Source organism: Rutidosis leptorrhynchoides, chromosome 9 (assembly GCF_046630445.1).
Source record: "Rutidosis leptorrhynchoides isolate AG116_Rl617_1_P2 chromosome 9, CSIRO_AGI_Rlap_v1, whole genome shotgun sequence".
NCBI classification, from domain to species: Eukaryota; Viridiplantae; Streptophyta; class Magnoliopsida; order Asterales; family Asteraceae; genus Rutidosis; species Rutidosis leptorrhynchoides.
This window is the reverse complement of record NC_092341.1, coordinates 109,547,003-109,564,831: the sequence shown is the minus strand read 5'-3', so window position 1 is coordinate 109,564,831 and position 17,829 is coordinate 109,547,003. Positions and strand designations below refer to the sequence as shown.

The 17,829-nt window shown below is 35.1% G+C and overlaps 2 protein-coding genes across 3 annotated transcripts; one reads left to right on the top strand and one right to left on the bottom strand.

The window, feature by feature from the left end:
- Positions 1–259: 259 nt before the first annotated feature.
- LOC139865939 (uncharacterized) lies at positions 260–6,329 on the top strand. 2 transcript variants are annotated; one of them, XM_071854049.1, is made up of 11 exons: positions 260–371; positions 908–1,144; positions 1,270–1,474; positions 2,141–2,231; positions 2,746–2,891; positions 3,014–3,257; positions 3,643–3,747; positions 3,863–4,045; positions 4,705–4,909; positions 5,301–5,784; positions 5,961–6,329. In XM_071854049.1, the coding sequence occupies exons 1-11, from the start codon at positions 368–370 to the stop codon at positions 6,055–6,057; spliced, it is 2,001 nt and encodes a 666-aa protein (XP_071710150.1). In that variant the 5' UTR covers positions 260–367; the 3' UTR covers positions 6,058–6,329. The 2 variants fall into 2 exon arrangements, with proteins under 2 accessions (XP_071710150.1, XP_071710151.1); XM_071854050.1 differs by lacking the exon at positions 260–371 and adding an exon at positions 400–453.
- Positions 6,330–16,777: 10,448 nt separating this feature from the next.
- On the bottom strand, positions 16,778–17,158 carry LOC139868316 (ethylene-responsive transcription factor ERF019-like). The gene has a single exon (XM_071856647.1). It carries the CDS (start codon positions 17,156–17,158, stop codon positions 16,778–16,780), a length of 381 nt encoding a protein of 126 aa, XP_071712748.1.
- Positions 17,159–17,829: the final 671 nt, after the last annotated feature.

Sequence of the window (17,829 nt, the reverse complement as noted above, 5' to 3'; positions counted from 1 at the left end):
TTCCTTTGGTGTTGAGTTTAGTTTTGAAATTTGAATTTGATTTTCGTTCAGTTTTGTGTTATGCCTCTAAAATTTGAAAAATCGAGAATCGAGTAAGCGAAAAAATTGAAACTTAACCAATATAGAAGTATGGGGAGAAGAATAAAGCAAATAAAAGTTGAGGGGAGTTAAATATAAAAGAAGTACAAAAACAGTCATCTTTATTTCAATTTTCAACAAAAACCGCACATGTGTCCCCCTATTTATTTACAGCTCCATTATTATTAAATTAAATTTCACTCATTGCTAAAAATTTTCTCACTACTACTTTCTATATATTCACATTCTCTGTATCTATCTATATCTATATCGCTTTATATATCTATCCATGGGTATGTATTTACTGGATCTTGATCTTCATTTATACTTATACATTCGTACTCATTCCATCATTTCAGCTGTGTTTATGTAACTGTATGTCGATTTTTTTGAATATATGTTTTTTTATTATTGTCAGATTAAATTAAATTCATTCTAGGGTTTACCTTTTTGCTGCATCCATTGATTATAGGCTCAAATTCACAGTAAAGTTAGCTCATTTTTGTATTGAGTGAAATTTAATTTAATTTTTTTTAATATACTTAGAATTAGAATTAGATATTACCGTTATTTATTTACTTTTATAATATTAAAACTTAGGGTTTATGGATTTAGATGATTAAGAACAGCATAAAACAATGCTACATGTTTTTCAGATTATACATGATTTTTAATTAATAGTTTTAATGCTACTTGATTTGACTTGCACATTGACATAGATGAACCCTAATCTAGACAAAGTTTTAATCTTTTTTATATTTCTATAATTAATAATGATTATTAATGATCAATGTAATTAATAAAAATGGGTTGTTTTGATGTATTGCAGTGAGTATGGTTAGGATAATGTCATTGTCAATTTCATATTTGGGGATGATCGTGTTGCTATGGTGGTTGGCCGGGGCGGCAGTGGCGGACGATTTCAAGTATAAAGATCCGAATCAGCCTGTGGCTGCTCGCGTGATTGATTTATTGCAACGAATGACGATGGAGGAGAAGATCGGTCAGATGGTTCAGATCGAAAGGATTTCAGCTACACCTGATATTATGAAGCATTACTACATTGGTATAAATAAATAAATTAATTAATAGAATATTATCTCTAGCAAATAGCATTATTTGCTTATGATCTATTATTCATAAGTTCATAATGAACAAGGTGAATGATGTTTTGGGATTTGTTAAATGCAGGAAGCTTACTAAGTGGTGGAGGAAGTGTTCCGAATCCACAGGCAACTGTTGTTGATTGGATTAATATGATAAATGGGTTCCAAAATGGGTCACTTTCGACCCGTTTAGGGATCCCAATGATTTATGGAATTGATGCTGTTCATGGGCACAATAATGTTATTAATGCTACAATATTTCCACATAACATTGGCCTCGGAGCTACTAGGTGAGTCCCTCTAATGTTTTATATGTTTCTAATAGTCAAGGTTGCAAAAATCGCTACTTGGGGAGTATTCGTAGGGACTATTTTGGGAGTACTCGGATGTTGACCAAGTTTGACTTTGACTGATTGGGACCAATTTTCTGAGTAATCCGGAGTTTTGGCTTGAGTTTTGACCGATTTTCTAGGTTTGACCGAGTTTGACCAAGTTTGACCAAGTACTCGCCGAGTACTCCCCGAGTTGCAAAAACCGAGTATTTGCCTAGTAATTCCTAGTAATTCTGACTCTTAGAGCCTAAAGTAAATTTCAGGCAGGTTTTAAAACCCATGGAAATTTGATTTTACCATTTGCATGGCGTCTCAATTTTATTTTATTTTTTTAAAATCTTTTTCCTACTTATTGGCCGGAGGTCCACTTGGAAACAATCTCTCTATCCGTCGAATAGGGAGAGGGATGACTTTCTCTACTTTTGAGAGTGTTTTCACTGTGGGTGGAGAAATGACTTGTCTTTATTCTCGGATAGGGGAAGGATTGTCTACATCTCACCTCCCCCATACATCACTCATGTGGTATTGAGTTTTGTTGTTATTGTATAATGTTTTGAAAAATCTCACATAATTTGAGATTGACCTTTTTCTTATATGATTTTTATAATCTTTAATTCACACTAGGGACACTGATCTCGTGAAGAGAATCGGTGCCGCCACCGCATCTGAAGTTAGAGCTACCGGGATTCCATATGCTTTTGCTCCTTGTATTGCAGTAAGTATTCGACGTATATATGCATGTGTAGATGATTATAGTTATTATATATACTTTGTTATTGAGTCGACAACAAGCGTCGATTTATTGGCGACTTGACTGACTCTTAGAGCCTAAAGTAAGTTTCAGGAAGGATTTAAAACTCATGAAAATTTGATTTTACTATTTTCATGGCATCTCAATTTTATTTTTAATTTTATTAAAAAAATTTCCTACTTATTGGCCGGAGGTCCACTCGGAAGCAATCTCTCTATCCGTCGAATAGAGATATGAATGACTTTCTCTACTTTTGAGAGTGTTTTCACTCTAGGTGGAGAAATGACTTGTCTTTATTCTCGGATAGGGGAAGGATTGTCTACATCTCACCTCCCCCATACACCACCTATGTGGTATTGGGTTTTGTTGTTGTTGTTGTTGTTGTATATATACTTTGTATTTTCATCAATAGAATGGTAACGTTTTACCAATGTACATTGTTTCTAAATGTTTCGACGGTTGCAAATATCTTTTGTAGGTATGCAGGGATCCAAGATGGGGACGATGTTACGAGAGTTACAGTGAAGATACCGAACTTGTTCAAAATATGACCGATATTATATTAGGGCTACAAGGTGAAATTCCAAAAGGATCACGCCTAGGTGTCCCGTATGTTGCCGGAAAGTACGTACCTTTTAAACGACATCTTTCGTATTTGATTATGAGCTTTAGTTTTGCACGAGACAATATCTTTTGGAAACACCTTTTCATGGTAAGGTTATAAATTTTTGACGTATCATTTTTAGGGACAAGGTAGCTGCGTGCGCAAAGCATTTTGTGGCCGATGGTGGGACCACTCACGGAATCGATGAAAATAACACTGTGGCGAACGAGCATGACTTGCTAAATATCCACATGCCACCTTATTATAACTCTATTATCAAGGGTGTATCAACGGTTATGGCGTCTTATTCGAGTTGGAACGGTAAAAGAATGCATGCAAATGGTGATCTTATTACTGGATACCTTAAGAACAAGCTGGGTTTCAAGGTATAAATATTTTTTTGACTATTTTAATTATAATCCATATCATAAAACTGTTTATTAGGGGCTGTTTGGTGCGGTTATAGCTTATAAGCAATATGCAAATAAGCTAAAAAAATTGGAGCCTTTGAAATCTTCTTCCAAATAAGTAAATAAGCTCATCATAACACTAAAACTTGATCTTATTATGTTAAAATATACAAATAAGCTTCCAAAATAAGCCCAACTAAACACCATTGTTGAAAGAAAAAAGGCTTTTTTTTTTTGTTCCCTTTCGGGTCCGAGTTCCTGACTCGTTTTGCGAGCAGACTAATCTCGATACTGAAAAATAATAAAGTGGACTATTAAGTAATTGTGTGTTTTTCTGTTTGCTGATTCGAAATATTATCAGGGTTTTGTCATCTCAGATTGGGAGGGAATTGATCGAATTACGTCACCTCCTCATTCCAACTACACATACTCTGTTTTGGCTAGTGTAAACGCTGGCATCGACATGGTTAGTTTTAGTTAATTGCTTACACATTTATTAATACATGACGACTAAAGTGGCGATTTTGCTGAAAAATAAATGGTGATTTAATGTTTAAATTTTATTATTAATTCTTAAACAGGTTATGGTCCCTAATAATTACATTGAGTTCATTAACGATCTTACATTTTTGGTCAAAAACAAGTTTATTTCAATGGATCGTATTGATGATGCGGTGAGCAGAATTTTACGAGTCAAATTTACCATGGGTCTGTTCGAGAACCCTCTTGCGGATTTCACTATGGTTAACGAGGTTGGAAGCCAGGTTAGTCAATAACTCTTTTTTAACTTCTTTGAATTTTAATGTACACTCAGTGTTGTATAACTACCCCCGATTAATGCCGATTACTCCTTTTTAGGAACTGGCTGATCCGATTTTCTAAAATCCGAGTAATTAATTGGTCAACATCGGTCAATTGGTCAAAATAGGATTTTTTTTTTTTTTTTGTTTTTTTTGTTTTTGTTTTGTTTTTTTTTTTTTTTTTTTTTGAAAAGCAAGAAGTGGTATTCAATATAAAAGAAACTGAACAAGATGGATGGAGCATGGTCAAAATAGGATTTAGTTGGTCAAATTCGGTCGAAAGTTAATATCGGTTTAACTTCTTAATATGAATTTAAATTAGAGTTTGAATATTCTTGAAGAAATGAAGATTATGTTTGTGTTTCTAGACAATTACATAAACGTTTATGTTTATGTTAATAAATTTTTTGTATATCTACACATATAATTTTCAAATTTATTATTTAAACATAAGCATAAAAGCTTCAATCCGATTACTCCCGAATAGTCGATTACTCTTTAAAAGTCCCGACCCAGTACTCTCCGAGTAGCGATTTTTGCAACTTTTTGTACACTATAATTGAGTGCTTATTATTAATAGTGTATTTATTTTTGTTTTTTTGGTATGTTTTGAGAAATAATAGGCACACAGAGAAATAGCAAGGGAGGCGGTACGGAAATCGCTCGTGTTGCTTAAAAACGGTAAAACGCCAGATGAACCCGTGTTGCCGCTACCCAAGACGTCATCAAAGGTTTTAATTGCTGGAAGTCATGCTGATAATTTGGGCTACCAATGTGGCGGGTGGACTATCGGCTGGCAAGGGTTTAGCGGAAACGGAAACACGACAGGTACATCCATCTTATGAAATCAAGTCAACGTTGGTCAACGCTAAAATGTCTGGTCAAAGTTTTCCTGAGTTGGTCTGAGTCGGTCAAAGTCAAAGTTAAGTAAAAAATATTACACTATTATTTTGATTAAATTAGATTTTGTGCCATATATCCATCTATATTTGAAATATTTATGTTTCATGTTTGATGTATTTATATTTATGTGTAATATACATGTTTAATTATTTGTTACTAAAAGTCAATGTTGGTCAACGCCTGACTCATCCTCCAAGGTCCTGACCGACTCGCAAATTTAGTGTAATATTTTTTTCTAAATCGAGCCGGGGCGGATACCCCCTTTTAACTACACTATGACTTCATGCAAAATAATATCGTTCTTCCTTAACTTCAGGAACAACTATTCTTAACGGAATTAAGTCTGCGCTGGACCCCACCACCGAAATCTCATACATGGAGAATCCAAACGCCGAATTCATCAAATCCAACAACTTTTCTTACGCTATAATTGTTGTTGGTGAGCATCCTTACACAGAAATGTTCGGCGATAGTTCGAACCTCACGATTGCAGATCCCGGTCCAAGTATCATCACAAACGTTTGCGGGAACGTAAAATGTGTTGTGGTCCTCATAACGGGTCGACCCGTTGTGATTGAACCGTACATGTCTGTGATCGATGCTCTGGTTGCTGCCTGGTTACCTGGTACTGAAGGACAAGGTGTGGCTGATGTTCTTTTTGGTGATTATGGGTTTACGGGTAAACTTTCAAGAACTTGGTTTAAAACCGTAGATCAGTTACCAATGAACATTGGTGATCCACATTATGATCCGTTGTTCCCGTTTGGATTTGGACTCTCAACAAAGTCAACAATTGAAAGGTATAATCTTATTAGTATTCTCTTTAATTATGTTTAACGTCAGTTATTAAGTTTATAAATCTCATTAGCCAAACAAAATTTTACATTTACAATTTTAGAAGTGGGAGGTTTATATATATATATATATATATATATATATATGAAAGTCTAATAAGTTTGAATTTTTTTATTTGCAGGTCGATATCTGGTGGCATCGCTCTAAGACCGTTTGTGCTTAGTATTTTGGTTTTGTTGTTTATCAGTTTGAGTTTTACGCAGAGGTATATTGCGTAATAATTTGGGGGAAACTTGGCTTATATTTAGATGCTCAGCTTCCACAATCATTTTGTAGTTTCTTAGGGGAATTCGATGAGGTTTCGATCGCCTTTAGTACGTTAGATTAGGTGAAGCTATTGCTTGTTATGTTGATGTGTATGTTGACATTTAAACATTGAATAATTTCACACTTCAGACGATTAGACAACGCTATTGTTTACAATCTTACAGGTGCTTGTCTTAGTATTTCACAACAATGGTTATTATCTGGTGAATGATATTTATATCGATTTTGGTTCTCGACTTCATATGGCACTTGAAAAAGTAAATGATGTAGTTTAGTCTAATAAATTTAAAAAGTAAATGATGTAGTTTAGTCTAATAAATTTAAAAAGTAAATGATGTAATTTACTCTAATAAATTTCTTGCAAAAGTAGTCTATCTGTCTAATTTGTATACTATTTGATTAAATCCTTTTTAAACCTCATTAACACCACATCTTAATGTGTTGATCTAGCTCTTTGCTACATGCTTTCTAAAATAAATTTGCAGTTCAATGTTTTTTTACGCCTAGAATGCTAATAAAAATAAGACAAAATTGCTGAAATGGTCGCTATGGTTTGTATCAAAATGATGGTTTCGTTCCTGTACTCTTTTTGACTGATTTGGTCCCAGTAGTTTGTCAATGTTGTTGATTTAGTCCCTATTTTTGACGGCCGTCAAAAAATTCCGTTAACTCCAGTCATGTGCCAGACATGTGAGGGTACTTTCGTCTATTTCTTTCCTTTATTGATAAAATTGTTGAAATGGTCACTGTGGTTTGTATCAAAATTGCTGAAATGGTCCCCGTGGTTTGTTCGAAAATTGCTGATTTCATCCCTCTGTATATAATATCAATGTCTTTACTCACAAATCAACCACCATCATCGTCAACGTCATCGCAACCACCACCAGTGACGATCAGAGACTGATTATGATTCATAATCAATTCATGCAGCTGTGTGATGATTCGAATCACATTGTGATTCCACGAATTTGTCCTGATCTGAAAGTCAAACTTCAAAATTCATCGGTCAACAATTTAATTGTTGTGATTCACTTTGATTCTGGATTAATTGATGATTTTCGAGTGTTTAGGGATGGACTTTCAACAATTTTTATGTTTGAAATCCTTAGCTGAAACACTCTAGAAATCGAGTTTGAATTTTTCAAGTTCATGAGTTCTTCGTACTGTTCATCACTAGATTTGGATTGAGTGATGTTTTTGGATCCGAATCTTCATGAAGTACTCTTAATCGCTACTATAGGAACGATTTGCACTCGATTTCGGGTCTTAATCGCTAGTAGATTTAGTTTTAATTTTACTTGTTAAGCATAGCGGATTTAGTTTTAATTTTGGTGGGTTTGAAATTACCATGTTAATTAAAGTGTTTGAAGAAAATGAAAAAAAAAAATTAGGGTTTGTTCATATTTTTTGAGGATAAAGATGAAGGCGAGGAAGACAAAATTTTGTGGGATAAAGATTTCAGTAATTTTGTTACGAACCACAGGGATGATTTCAGCAATTTTGTTACAAACTACAGGGACGATTTCAGCAATTTTGTTAATAAGGGAAAGAAATAGACGAAAATACCCTCACATGTTTGGCACATGACTGGAGTTAGCGGAACTTTTTGACGGCCGTCAGAAATAGGGACTAAATCAGTAACATTAACAAACCACTGGGACAAAATCAGTAAAAAAAAGCAGAAGGACAAAATCAGCATTTTGGTACAAACTACATGGACCATTTTAGCGATTTTGTGTAAAAATAATTTAGTAACTATTAATCCTAATTCATACATGTCGATCCACATTAACTAAACAAAACTTTAAAAAACTAACAACAGAGGCTTTATGTCAATGATAAGGACGGTACTTTACATGCATTTACAAGTTACAAGCATGGATGTAGACATGCACATTGTGGATTTACTCATTTGAAATAGTATCTTGGATGGTCCCCAATTAATATTGGATTTGATGGATTTCAATACATAAACAAAGTCACAAACCCATTTTGTTACATATAAATTCGTGTGTATATGTATATATAAAGCGGAAGCAATTTCAAGTTTATGCATGTAAAGTTTAACCCTTTTAAATTTGAAATCCATTAAAGATCTAGTCTTGAAAATACACTTAAATGTAAATAGAGCTAGTTAGATGTTTATACCTACTCCAAAATGGAGGTGAAGAACTAGGATGAAGAAGATGATGTAGATGAAGAAAACTTCTAACTTGAAGCCTCAAATCTTTGATACCCACAAGCAATAATCAACACCCAAGACTTGGTTAGGATTTTAGACACTTAATTACTTGCAAAAATCAACCAAGAAGGAGAGGAAATTGCAAGTATTATTTTCAAAATGCTAGAGTCAAAGAGTGTGTTAAAAGTTGCACCAATGCATGTGTATTAGTCATAATTATATGGAGTAATCAAGGAAGGGTGGTTGGCACCTAGGAGCCTTCAAAAATGGCCCCCCACCCCTTCCATTTATTTTATATTTTATTACATATTTATAAAACATACATGCATTTAGTTGTAAGTATTTTATTTTATAAGCCTTTTATAAAATAAAATGCAACACACATATGTTACATACACTTTATATTATTTATAACCTATATAAATAATATACAACATGTAGTAACTTATAATTATCCAAATAATTATATCTAGCATTTATTTTAGAAAACCAATTTCTAAAATTCAAGTGTCGTGTATTTGCTTTAATGATCCGATTGTCAAAACAAATACATAAAGTGTTGATAGCTTGTTATTGGGTATGACCCGACTTGGATCACAACATGTAAGCCACATTAATTTATTATGTCTCTCGGGCACAAGAAAATCCTTCAATCTCCCACTTGCACGAGAAACATAAGGAATTAATGCAAGTGACAGATACCACCTAACGACCGTCCATCACCCCCAACATGTTATGACTTAGTGCCATTCAATAACATCATCCCTTTCGAGTTTCCATTTCGAATATGATTTAGGTGAATCTTTCAATATATCCTTTTGCCCTAGATGTCATGTTAAATCCAAGAGACATAGAATGATCACTCTCTTATAGATTTAACTTTGTCAGGCCTTAGACATCTGACTCTCAACGAATAAGAGGGACAAATTCCATCTTGACTACATACGTCCTAGACATTACACTTCGTACCATACCTGAAACCTCCCTTATGTACTACCATGTTTCAGAATAGCGAAGGAAAGAATCAAGGCACAATATTCGGTGAATATCTGAACCCAATATGTGTCTCAGGTCAGAGGATATAATGATATTCTCCTTTACTCAAGATTACATGTGATCAACCACAAAGGTTCCATATAGTAATCTTGAGAGCGGGTCTTCCAATATTTGTGTCCCACAAATATCTATGAACCTTGGTTGCAACCTTGCCCTACATTCACCATTTGAATGTTAACCAATCCAAGTTCATAATAGTCTAGACCTCACACTTGTTCCCACAAATGTGATCAACTACGGAATTTAGAATAATAATTTATTCATGGATAAAATATGCTAAATTGGAACATGACTCATAATTTAAATTAATACCATAATTATATTAATGAGTTTGAACTAATTCGTTCCGTTACAATACATAAAGTAGATCAATTCCAATCACTAGAATGTCGAAGCCCTAATGCACAAACATGTCCCTCATGTTTTGGCCCATGTAAAAGCTTCGTGAGTGGATCCGCAACATTTTGATCTGTGTGAACTTTGTGAATACATATCTTTCCCTTTTCAACCTCATCCCTAATGTAGTTGAATCTCCGCTCAATGTGACGAGTCTTTTGATGAGCACGAGGTTCCTTGATTTGAGCAATCGCACCCTCGTTGTCACAAAAGATCTCAAGAGGGTCCTGAATGGAAGGGACCACTCCTAAGTCGTCGATGAATTTCTTCATCCATGCAGCTTCCTGAGCTGCCAATGAGGCGGCAATGTACTCCGACTCTGTAGTGGATAACGCAACAACTTCCTGTTTCGCACTCTTCCAAGAGACCGCACCACCATTTAACATGAATACATAACCGGATTGTGACCGAGAGTCATCTCGATCAGTTTGGAAACTCGCGTCCACGTAACCTTTTACAACGAGTTCCTCCTCACCAGACCCATATATTAGAAACATATCCTTAGTCCTTCTAAGGTATTTCAATATACATTTAACCGCAGTCCAATGACTATTTCCTGGGTTATTCTGGTATCTACTTGTCAAGCTTAGAGCGCATGACACATCCGGTCTAGTACATATCATTGCATACATGATAGACCCAATAGCAGATGCGTATGGGACTTTCTTCATTCTCTCTTGTTCATCTTTCGTGGTAGGACACTGAGATGAACTGAGAACGGTTCCTCTTTGAATAGGTACCAAACCTTTCTTAGAGTTTTCCATCTTGAACCTTTTCAAGACCTTATCAATGTATGTACTTTGACTTAAGCCTATCAATCTCTTGGATCTATTCCTATAGATTCCAATCCCCAATATATATTGTGCTTCTCCAAGATCCTTAATGGAGAAGCAACTTTTTAACCAAGTTTTGACCTCTTGCATTGTGGTTATATCATTCCCAAATAATAATACGTCATCCACATATAGCACAAGGAACATTATGGAGCTCCCACTAGCCTTCTTGTATACACAAGCTTCATCACCATTTTTAATAAAGCCAAATTTCTTTGCCTCTTCATTAAAACGATGATTCCACATTCTCGATGCTTGTTTCAACCCATAGATTGATTTCTTTAACTTGCATACTTTTTTAGGATTTTTCGGATCGACAAAACCTTCGGGCTGTGCCATATAGACATCTTCCTCAAGATATCCATTTAGGAAAGCGGTTTTGACATCCATTTGCCAAATTTCGTAATCATAATGAGCAGCGATGGCAAATAATATCCTAATAGACTTTAGCATTGCCACAGGCGAGAAGGTCTCATCATAGTCAACCCCTTGAGTTTGAGTGAAACCCTTTGCTACAAGTCTAGCTTTGTATGTATCCAAGTTTCCATGTATGTCGGTTTTCATCTTGAAAATCCACTTGCAATCAACTAGCTTAGAGCTAGGAGGTTGCTCAACAAGTTCCCAAACTTGGTTTTCATACATGGATTGCATCTCGGCGTTCATGGCTTCCTGCCATTTATCTTTATCTATCCTTGATAAAGCATCTTTGTAGTTTGTCGGTTCATCCAAATCAACCGTATAGCAACCATCCACGAGAAACCCATATCTCTCGGGAGGATTACTAATCCTACTAGATCTTCGAACGTCTTGTGTACCTTGACCATCCACTTGATCATTTTCAGCATCCTCATGTTGAGTGCTAGTGTCAACCAATTGTGTATCATCGGCTTGATCTTGTACCTCTACAAGATCTATTTTTCTTTCACCATCACCTTCCATAAGGAACTTGGTTTCAAGGAATTCCGCTTTCCGAGCTACAAATACCGTTTGCTCGGATGGATCATAGAAGTAATATCCTATGTCATCTTTGGGATATCCTATGAAGATACACTTTGTGGATCGAGCATGTAGCTTATTTGCTACATAACGCTTAGGATAAGCTTCACATCCCCATACTTTCAAGTATGAAAGAGAAGGAGGTTTTCCAAACCACATCTCATGAGGAGTTCGTTCCACTTTCTTGGTTGGGGCCATATTTAAAATACGAGCCGCGGAGCTTAGACAATAACCCCAAAATGATAGAGGTAACGAGCTTCTAGCCATCATAGATCGAACCATATCCATTAGGGTTCGGTTCCTCCTTTCGGATACTCCATTAAGTTGGGGTGTTCCGGGTGGAGTAAGTTGTGAGATGATCCCACAACTCCTAAGATGATCTTGGAAGGCATCGCTTAGGTATTCACCTCCTCTATCGGTACGAAGTACCTTGATTGTCCTATTGAGTTGATTTTGTACTTCGTTTTGATATTCTTTGAATGCTTTAAACGTTTCGTCCTTGTGTCTTAGTAAATAGACATATCCGAAACGACTAAAGTCATCAATGAAAGTAACAAAGTATCTTTCACCATTCCTAGTTATGGGTTTAAAGGGTCCACATACATCCGAATGTATTAAACCCAATAAATCTTTAGCCCTTTCATGAGTGCCTTTGAAAGGTGCTTTAGTCATCTTGCCTTGTAAACAAGATTCACATACATCAAACGAATCCATTTCATTTGATTTCAAAAGTCCATTCCTTTGAAGTGTATGCATTCGGTTCTTGTTTATATGTCCAAGGCGACAATGCCATAAATAGGAATCACTCAAATCCCTTTTGAGTTTCTTGGTGCTAGTATGGTATATTGAGCTATTAGATGATGCATCATCATGAACCAATTCATAAATTCCATTTGAAGGCGTAGCCTTGAAATAGAATATATCATCTTTAGAAAAATGGATATCATTATCAATAAAATTAACATTGAAACCACATTGTCTTAAGCGAGAAATAGAAATAATGTTTCGACATAAATCCGGTGCATACAAAACATTTTCTAAAATAAGCTCCAATCCACTTGGAAGCTTCAAAACAAATTCTCCTTGAGCTTTAACATGCACCTTTGCACCATTGCCCATATAGAGACTTGATGTTCCCGCTTTATGATCACTTCTTTTGAACCCCTGCAAAGAATTGCAAATATGAGTTCCACATCCCGTGTCTAATACCCATGTATTAGAAGAAGTAATACTAAGCTCTATATATACCATATATATATTACCTGAGGTTTGCCCTGCATCCCTCTTGTCCTTCAACTCTTTAAGATAGACCGGACAGTTTCGTTTCCAATGACCCATCTCACCGCAACCGAAACATGGGTCTTCCTTGGGGTTTGCCTTCTCGGCTACCTTTTGCTTCTTGGCCTTGTTGATGGTTGGGGTAACCATCTTCCCCTTCCCTTTGCCTTGATGGACGGGTCCTTTTCTCTTAGCCACCTTTGGCTTAGAGGTGTTACCTTTAGACCCACCTTGATCGATTGCTAACACGGGTAAAGCTCTTTTACCCATGCTTGTTTCCGCCGTCCTAAGCATACCATGAAGCTCACCTATGCTCTTATCCATCCCATTCATGTTGTAATTAATTACAAATTGATCAAACCTCTTTGATAGGGAGTTAAGGATAAGATCGGTGGCTAACTCATTAGATATGTTAAGGTTGAGACGGTTAGCACGATCGATAAGGCTTTTCATCTTAAGTACATAAGATGAAACCGATTGGGATTCGTCCATACGACAAGCATGAAGCGCCCGAACCGTTTCGAAACGCTCAACACGTGCTTGTTGGAGAAACATCTCCTTCAATTGTGTTATCATGTCGTAAGCGCTATGATGCTCGAAATCCTTTTGGAGTTCGGGTATCATAGTCCCAAGCATTAAGCATGAGACTTGAAGGGAGTCGTGGCAATACTTATCGTAAGAGGCCATTGCCTCCACATCACTCTCATCCGGTTGGTCGGGAATGGGGTCCTCAAGCACATACATTTTATCCTCTTGTTTGAGGACAATCCGAAGATTGCGGAACCAATCCATAAAATTTGTATGGTTGAGTTTGTCTTTCTCGAGGAGAGACCGTAACGATAGGTTGTTAAAGTTAAGTGGTGCGTTGTTCATGTTGTTGTTGTTATTAGCGGCCATCTACAAAATTCAACAAAGTTCTTTTAAGTATCGATTTGGATTTAATAAACAATACCCTTTTAATTTGTTTTATTAAATATTAGAATCCAACGGTAAATCAAATTTCGGTTAGGTGACCTTTATCCCGTCATTTGATTTAGCTAGGTAGTCATAATGACAATTGCAATCCTTTTGCAACTTCTAAGTTATGGGATCATGCAATCCTTTTGCATGGCATATTAATCCCATCAACGCCTATTTGTTCCTCATGCTTCGGTGACCCTAAGTTCATGATTCCCAAATCAAGTCGTCCTACTTGTGTAGACATGTAGACTTAACATACAAGTGGTTAGGTGACCTTTATCCCACAAGCATGCAAAGTGTACTTTATTCATATTAGTTCACTCATGACGGTTAGGTGACCTTTATCCCATCATGAGATTCCTAATATGTCTAAGTGTTTCCACAAAAGGATGGCGTTTAACTTGTTTATCTTGTATTAGTAAAGGGATTTTAGGTTTTCTACATTCTAGTTTAGAAAACAAAGTGCTATACACCAACATGCATTTGGTGTGTAGTATGTTTATGAAAAACCCATTTTCATGTGCCTTTTAGTAACCAATTACTAGTTTTAACCATTTCATTACCTTTTTAAATAAACCATTTTATTCAAGTCTAATAACCAATTATTAGTGTCATTTTGTTATGTTTTATTATAACCATTTTATAATGTATTATGCAAGTGTAATCATGTGATGATCTTGTAGCAACCAAACATACAAACATACACAAACATGCATAGCAAAGTGTTCACAATCAAGAGCCATTTTGGTAGACATTTGTTTAGCCAATAAACAAATGTCACCTAAGGGGTTAAACCAAAGTAAGAGATTTTACCAAAATCTCCCACTTAATCTTGTAATCTTCAAAACTTCATCTTGTAATCTTCTTCATGAATCTTCACTTTCATTTTACAAAATCATATCCTAATACAATTTTTCTAGAAAATGAAATAACAACCTATTCTATTTTACAAACCAAAATAGAACAAATTACATACAAAATACAAGATTAATTACAACTTTTACAAACCAAAATTACAAAATAATTACAAGCCATATGAATGAATATTACACCCATGAATAATCACCAAATCAATCAACCAAACAAACACATGGCCTAGGCTCGATTGTGAACAACAACATAACATCAAACATGGCCAAAACTTGAAATCCCAAACCCATTTTTGGGACCAAATATTTCGGCCATCACCATACACCCACCAAAACTCAATATTTTTACATTCTACTTTCATGCATGTTGGTAGATTGTAAAGAAAGTGAGTTTACTAGCCAAAAACAAGAAGCATATTAACAAGACTTTGGCTCTAGATACCATTGATGGATTTCAATACATAAACAAAGTCACAAACCCATTTTGTTACATATAAATTCGTGTGTATATGTATATATAAAGCGGAAGCAATTTCAAGTTTATGCATGTAAAGTTTAACCCTTTTAAATTTGAAATCCATTAAAGATCTAGTCTTGAAAATACACTTAAATGTAAATAGAGCTAGTTAGATGTTTATACCTACTCCAAAATGGAGGTGAAGAACTAGGATGAAGAAGATGATGTAGATGAAGAAAACTTCTAACTTGAAGCCTCAAATCTTTGATACCCACAAGCAATAATCAACACCCAAGACTTGGTTAGGATTTTAGACACTTAATTACTTGCAAAAATCAACCAAGAAGGAGAGGAAATTGCAAGTATTATTTTCAAAATGCTAGAGTCAAAGAGTGTGTTAAAAGTTGCACCAATGCATGTGTATTAGTCATAATTATATGGAGTAATCAAGGAAGGGTGGTTGGCACCTAGGAGCCTTCAAAAATGGCCCCCCACCCCTTCCATTTATTTTATATTTTATTACATATTTATAAAACATACATGCATTTAGTTGTAAGTATTTTATTTTATAAGCCTTTTATAAAATAAAATGCAACACACATATGTTACATACACTTTATATTATTTATAACCTATATAAATAATATACAACATGTAGTAACTTATAATTATCCAAATAATTATATCTAGCATTTATTTTAGAAAACCAATTTCTAAAATTCAAGTGTCGTGTATTTGCTTTAATGATCCGATTGTCAAAACAAATACATAAAGTGTTGATAGCTTGTTATTGGGTATGACCCGACTTGGATCACAACATGTAAGCCACATTAATTTATTATGTCTCTCGGGCACAAGAAAATCCTTCAGGATTGCCATGTGATCAAATGTTCAATGACATGGTAGTGTCTTGTTGAGATGAAAAGGATCGCTATGTTTGAATTATTCTATCATATTTGTTACTTGAATCTCATCAACATGATAGTTCATTTGGTGTACCTTGCCGACTATAAATGAAGAACCATCATGAAACTTTAAGATCCATGTTCATGTCAGATCCGGATGCATAACCATTGTATTCATTATCGATTTCTAACTGTTTAATTTGAAATCAAACCGAATGAAAAAAAAAAAAAAAAAAAAACCCGAATTTGAGTTTGGTTTCCATATCTGGATTTGGTTATCGGTTCGAATTTCCGGTTTATTTTTCTGAATTCGGTTAAATCGAAAACTGAATTCAACTAATAAAGTAACTTATTAATATGTATAGATCACATATCGATTTCAGCACCAAATGTCAATTTCAGAATCGGTTTTTACAATTACTTTGGTTAAATTTTTATTTTTTTGATTTCAATCGAAACCGAACCTAATTTAAAACCACTTGTAGAAAATGCACAATTAAATACACAAACATGTAACGTATATCTATCTTTTTAGCCCTTTTCATAATCGTTAATATCAAGGTTCAATCTTTAATAGTAGAATTCGCATTAGTGGATTTATATTTTGAATTTATTATCATAATTGTATCGATACATACATACATTGTATTATATCAAACACATTGAGTTTGGCATTGTCAACTTCAAATGTGAGAAAATACCATCAACCATACTTAAAAATAATCGTCCACCGAAATGTTCATCCCCTCAAATGATCATTATTCCGTGATGTTTCTCCGGAAGAAATTAATCGTGCATCCATCGCCATGCCAGCGTCGGATGCAGCCTTTTGGACGGACCTAGGAGATAGGTCCGTCCGAGCCGTAGGAGGTAATATAGACGGAAAGTTAAGTTTATGCAAAGACGTGTCCCCTCTTAAACAGTATAACGCCACGTCATGAGCCATAGCTGCACCTTGTGGTGTAGAGTACGTGCCTAGCCAAAGCCGGTCTCGGCTTCCAGGCACACGAATCTCCGATACCCATTTCCCCCATCGTCTACATCGAATACCCTTGTACATCTTCTCTTGACTTGTACCACTGGTTGATCTACTTGTACCTTCATCTGAGCTTGTACGCATGTTCTTAACTTTCTTATGTGTGTGTTTTGAAACTTAGAAATGGTAGATGCATGGAGTAAGTGTATGCATGGTTTATATAGGTTGAATCGTGGGAAAGTCAAAATTATAATAGGTTTGACCGTATACAACAAAGTCAAAAAAGTCATTGGTCAAAGAACTGAAAAAAAAGAAGTCAATCTTAAAAGCAATAAAATTAAATATCATTTTATGTGACGGTGGGTTTTAAAGAGTACTCTTATTGATTAAACGCGGGGAGGTTCGGAGGGGGAACAAAGTGATCAACTGCTCAGGGTTCTCGATTTTCAGGGACCCTATTTTTTTATATATACAGATATAATAGAAGATTTGAAAAGTAAAAAAAACTAGAGAAAAACAACTGAAGTACCGAAAGCAAAGCACAATAGGTGTATAACAACATACAAATGCCCTAGGAAAAAAAAAAGAAATCTAAGGATTTTTTTCTTTACCTAGTTCTAGGCCTTTAAATTTTCGGGACCGACCGATTAAACGTGTTGTATCAATTATGGAAACTGCAACTTGCAATGTTTTACTCCATTCATTTATTAATTTTGCATCATAGGTTGCGTCATCACCTATGAAACAAATGGTTATTACAAACATATGTATATAAATTTAATTAAATAATAGTAATTAATTAAATTAAAATTAAA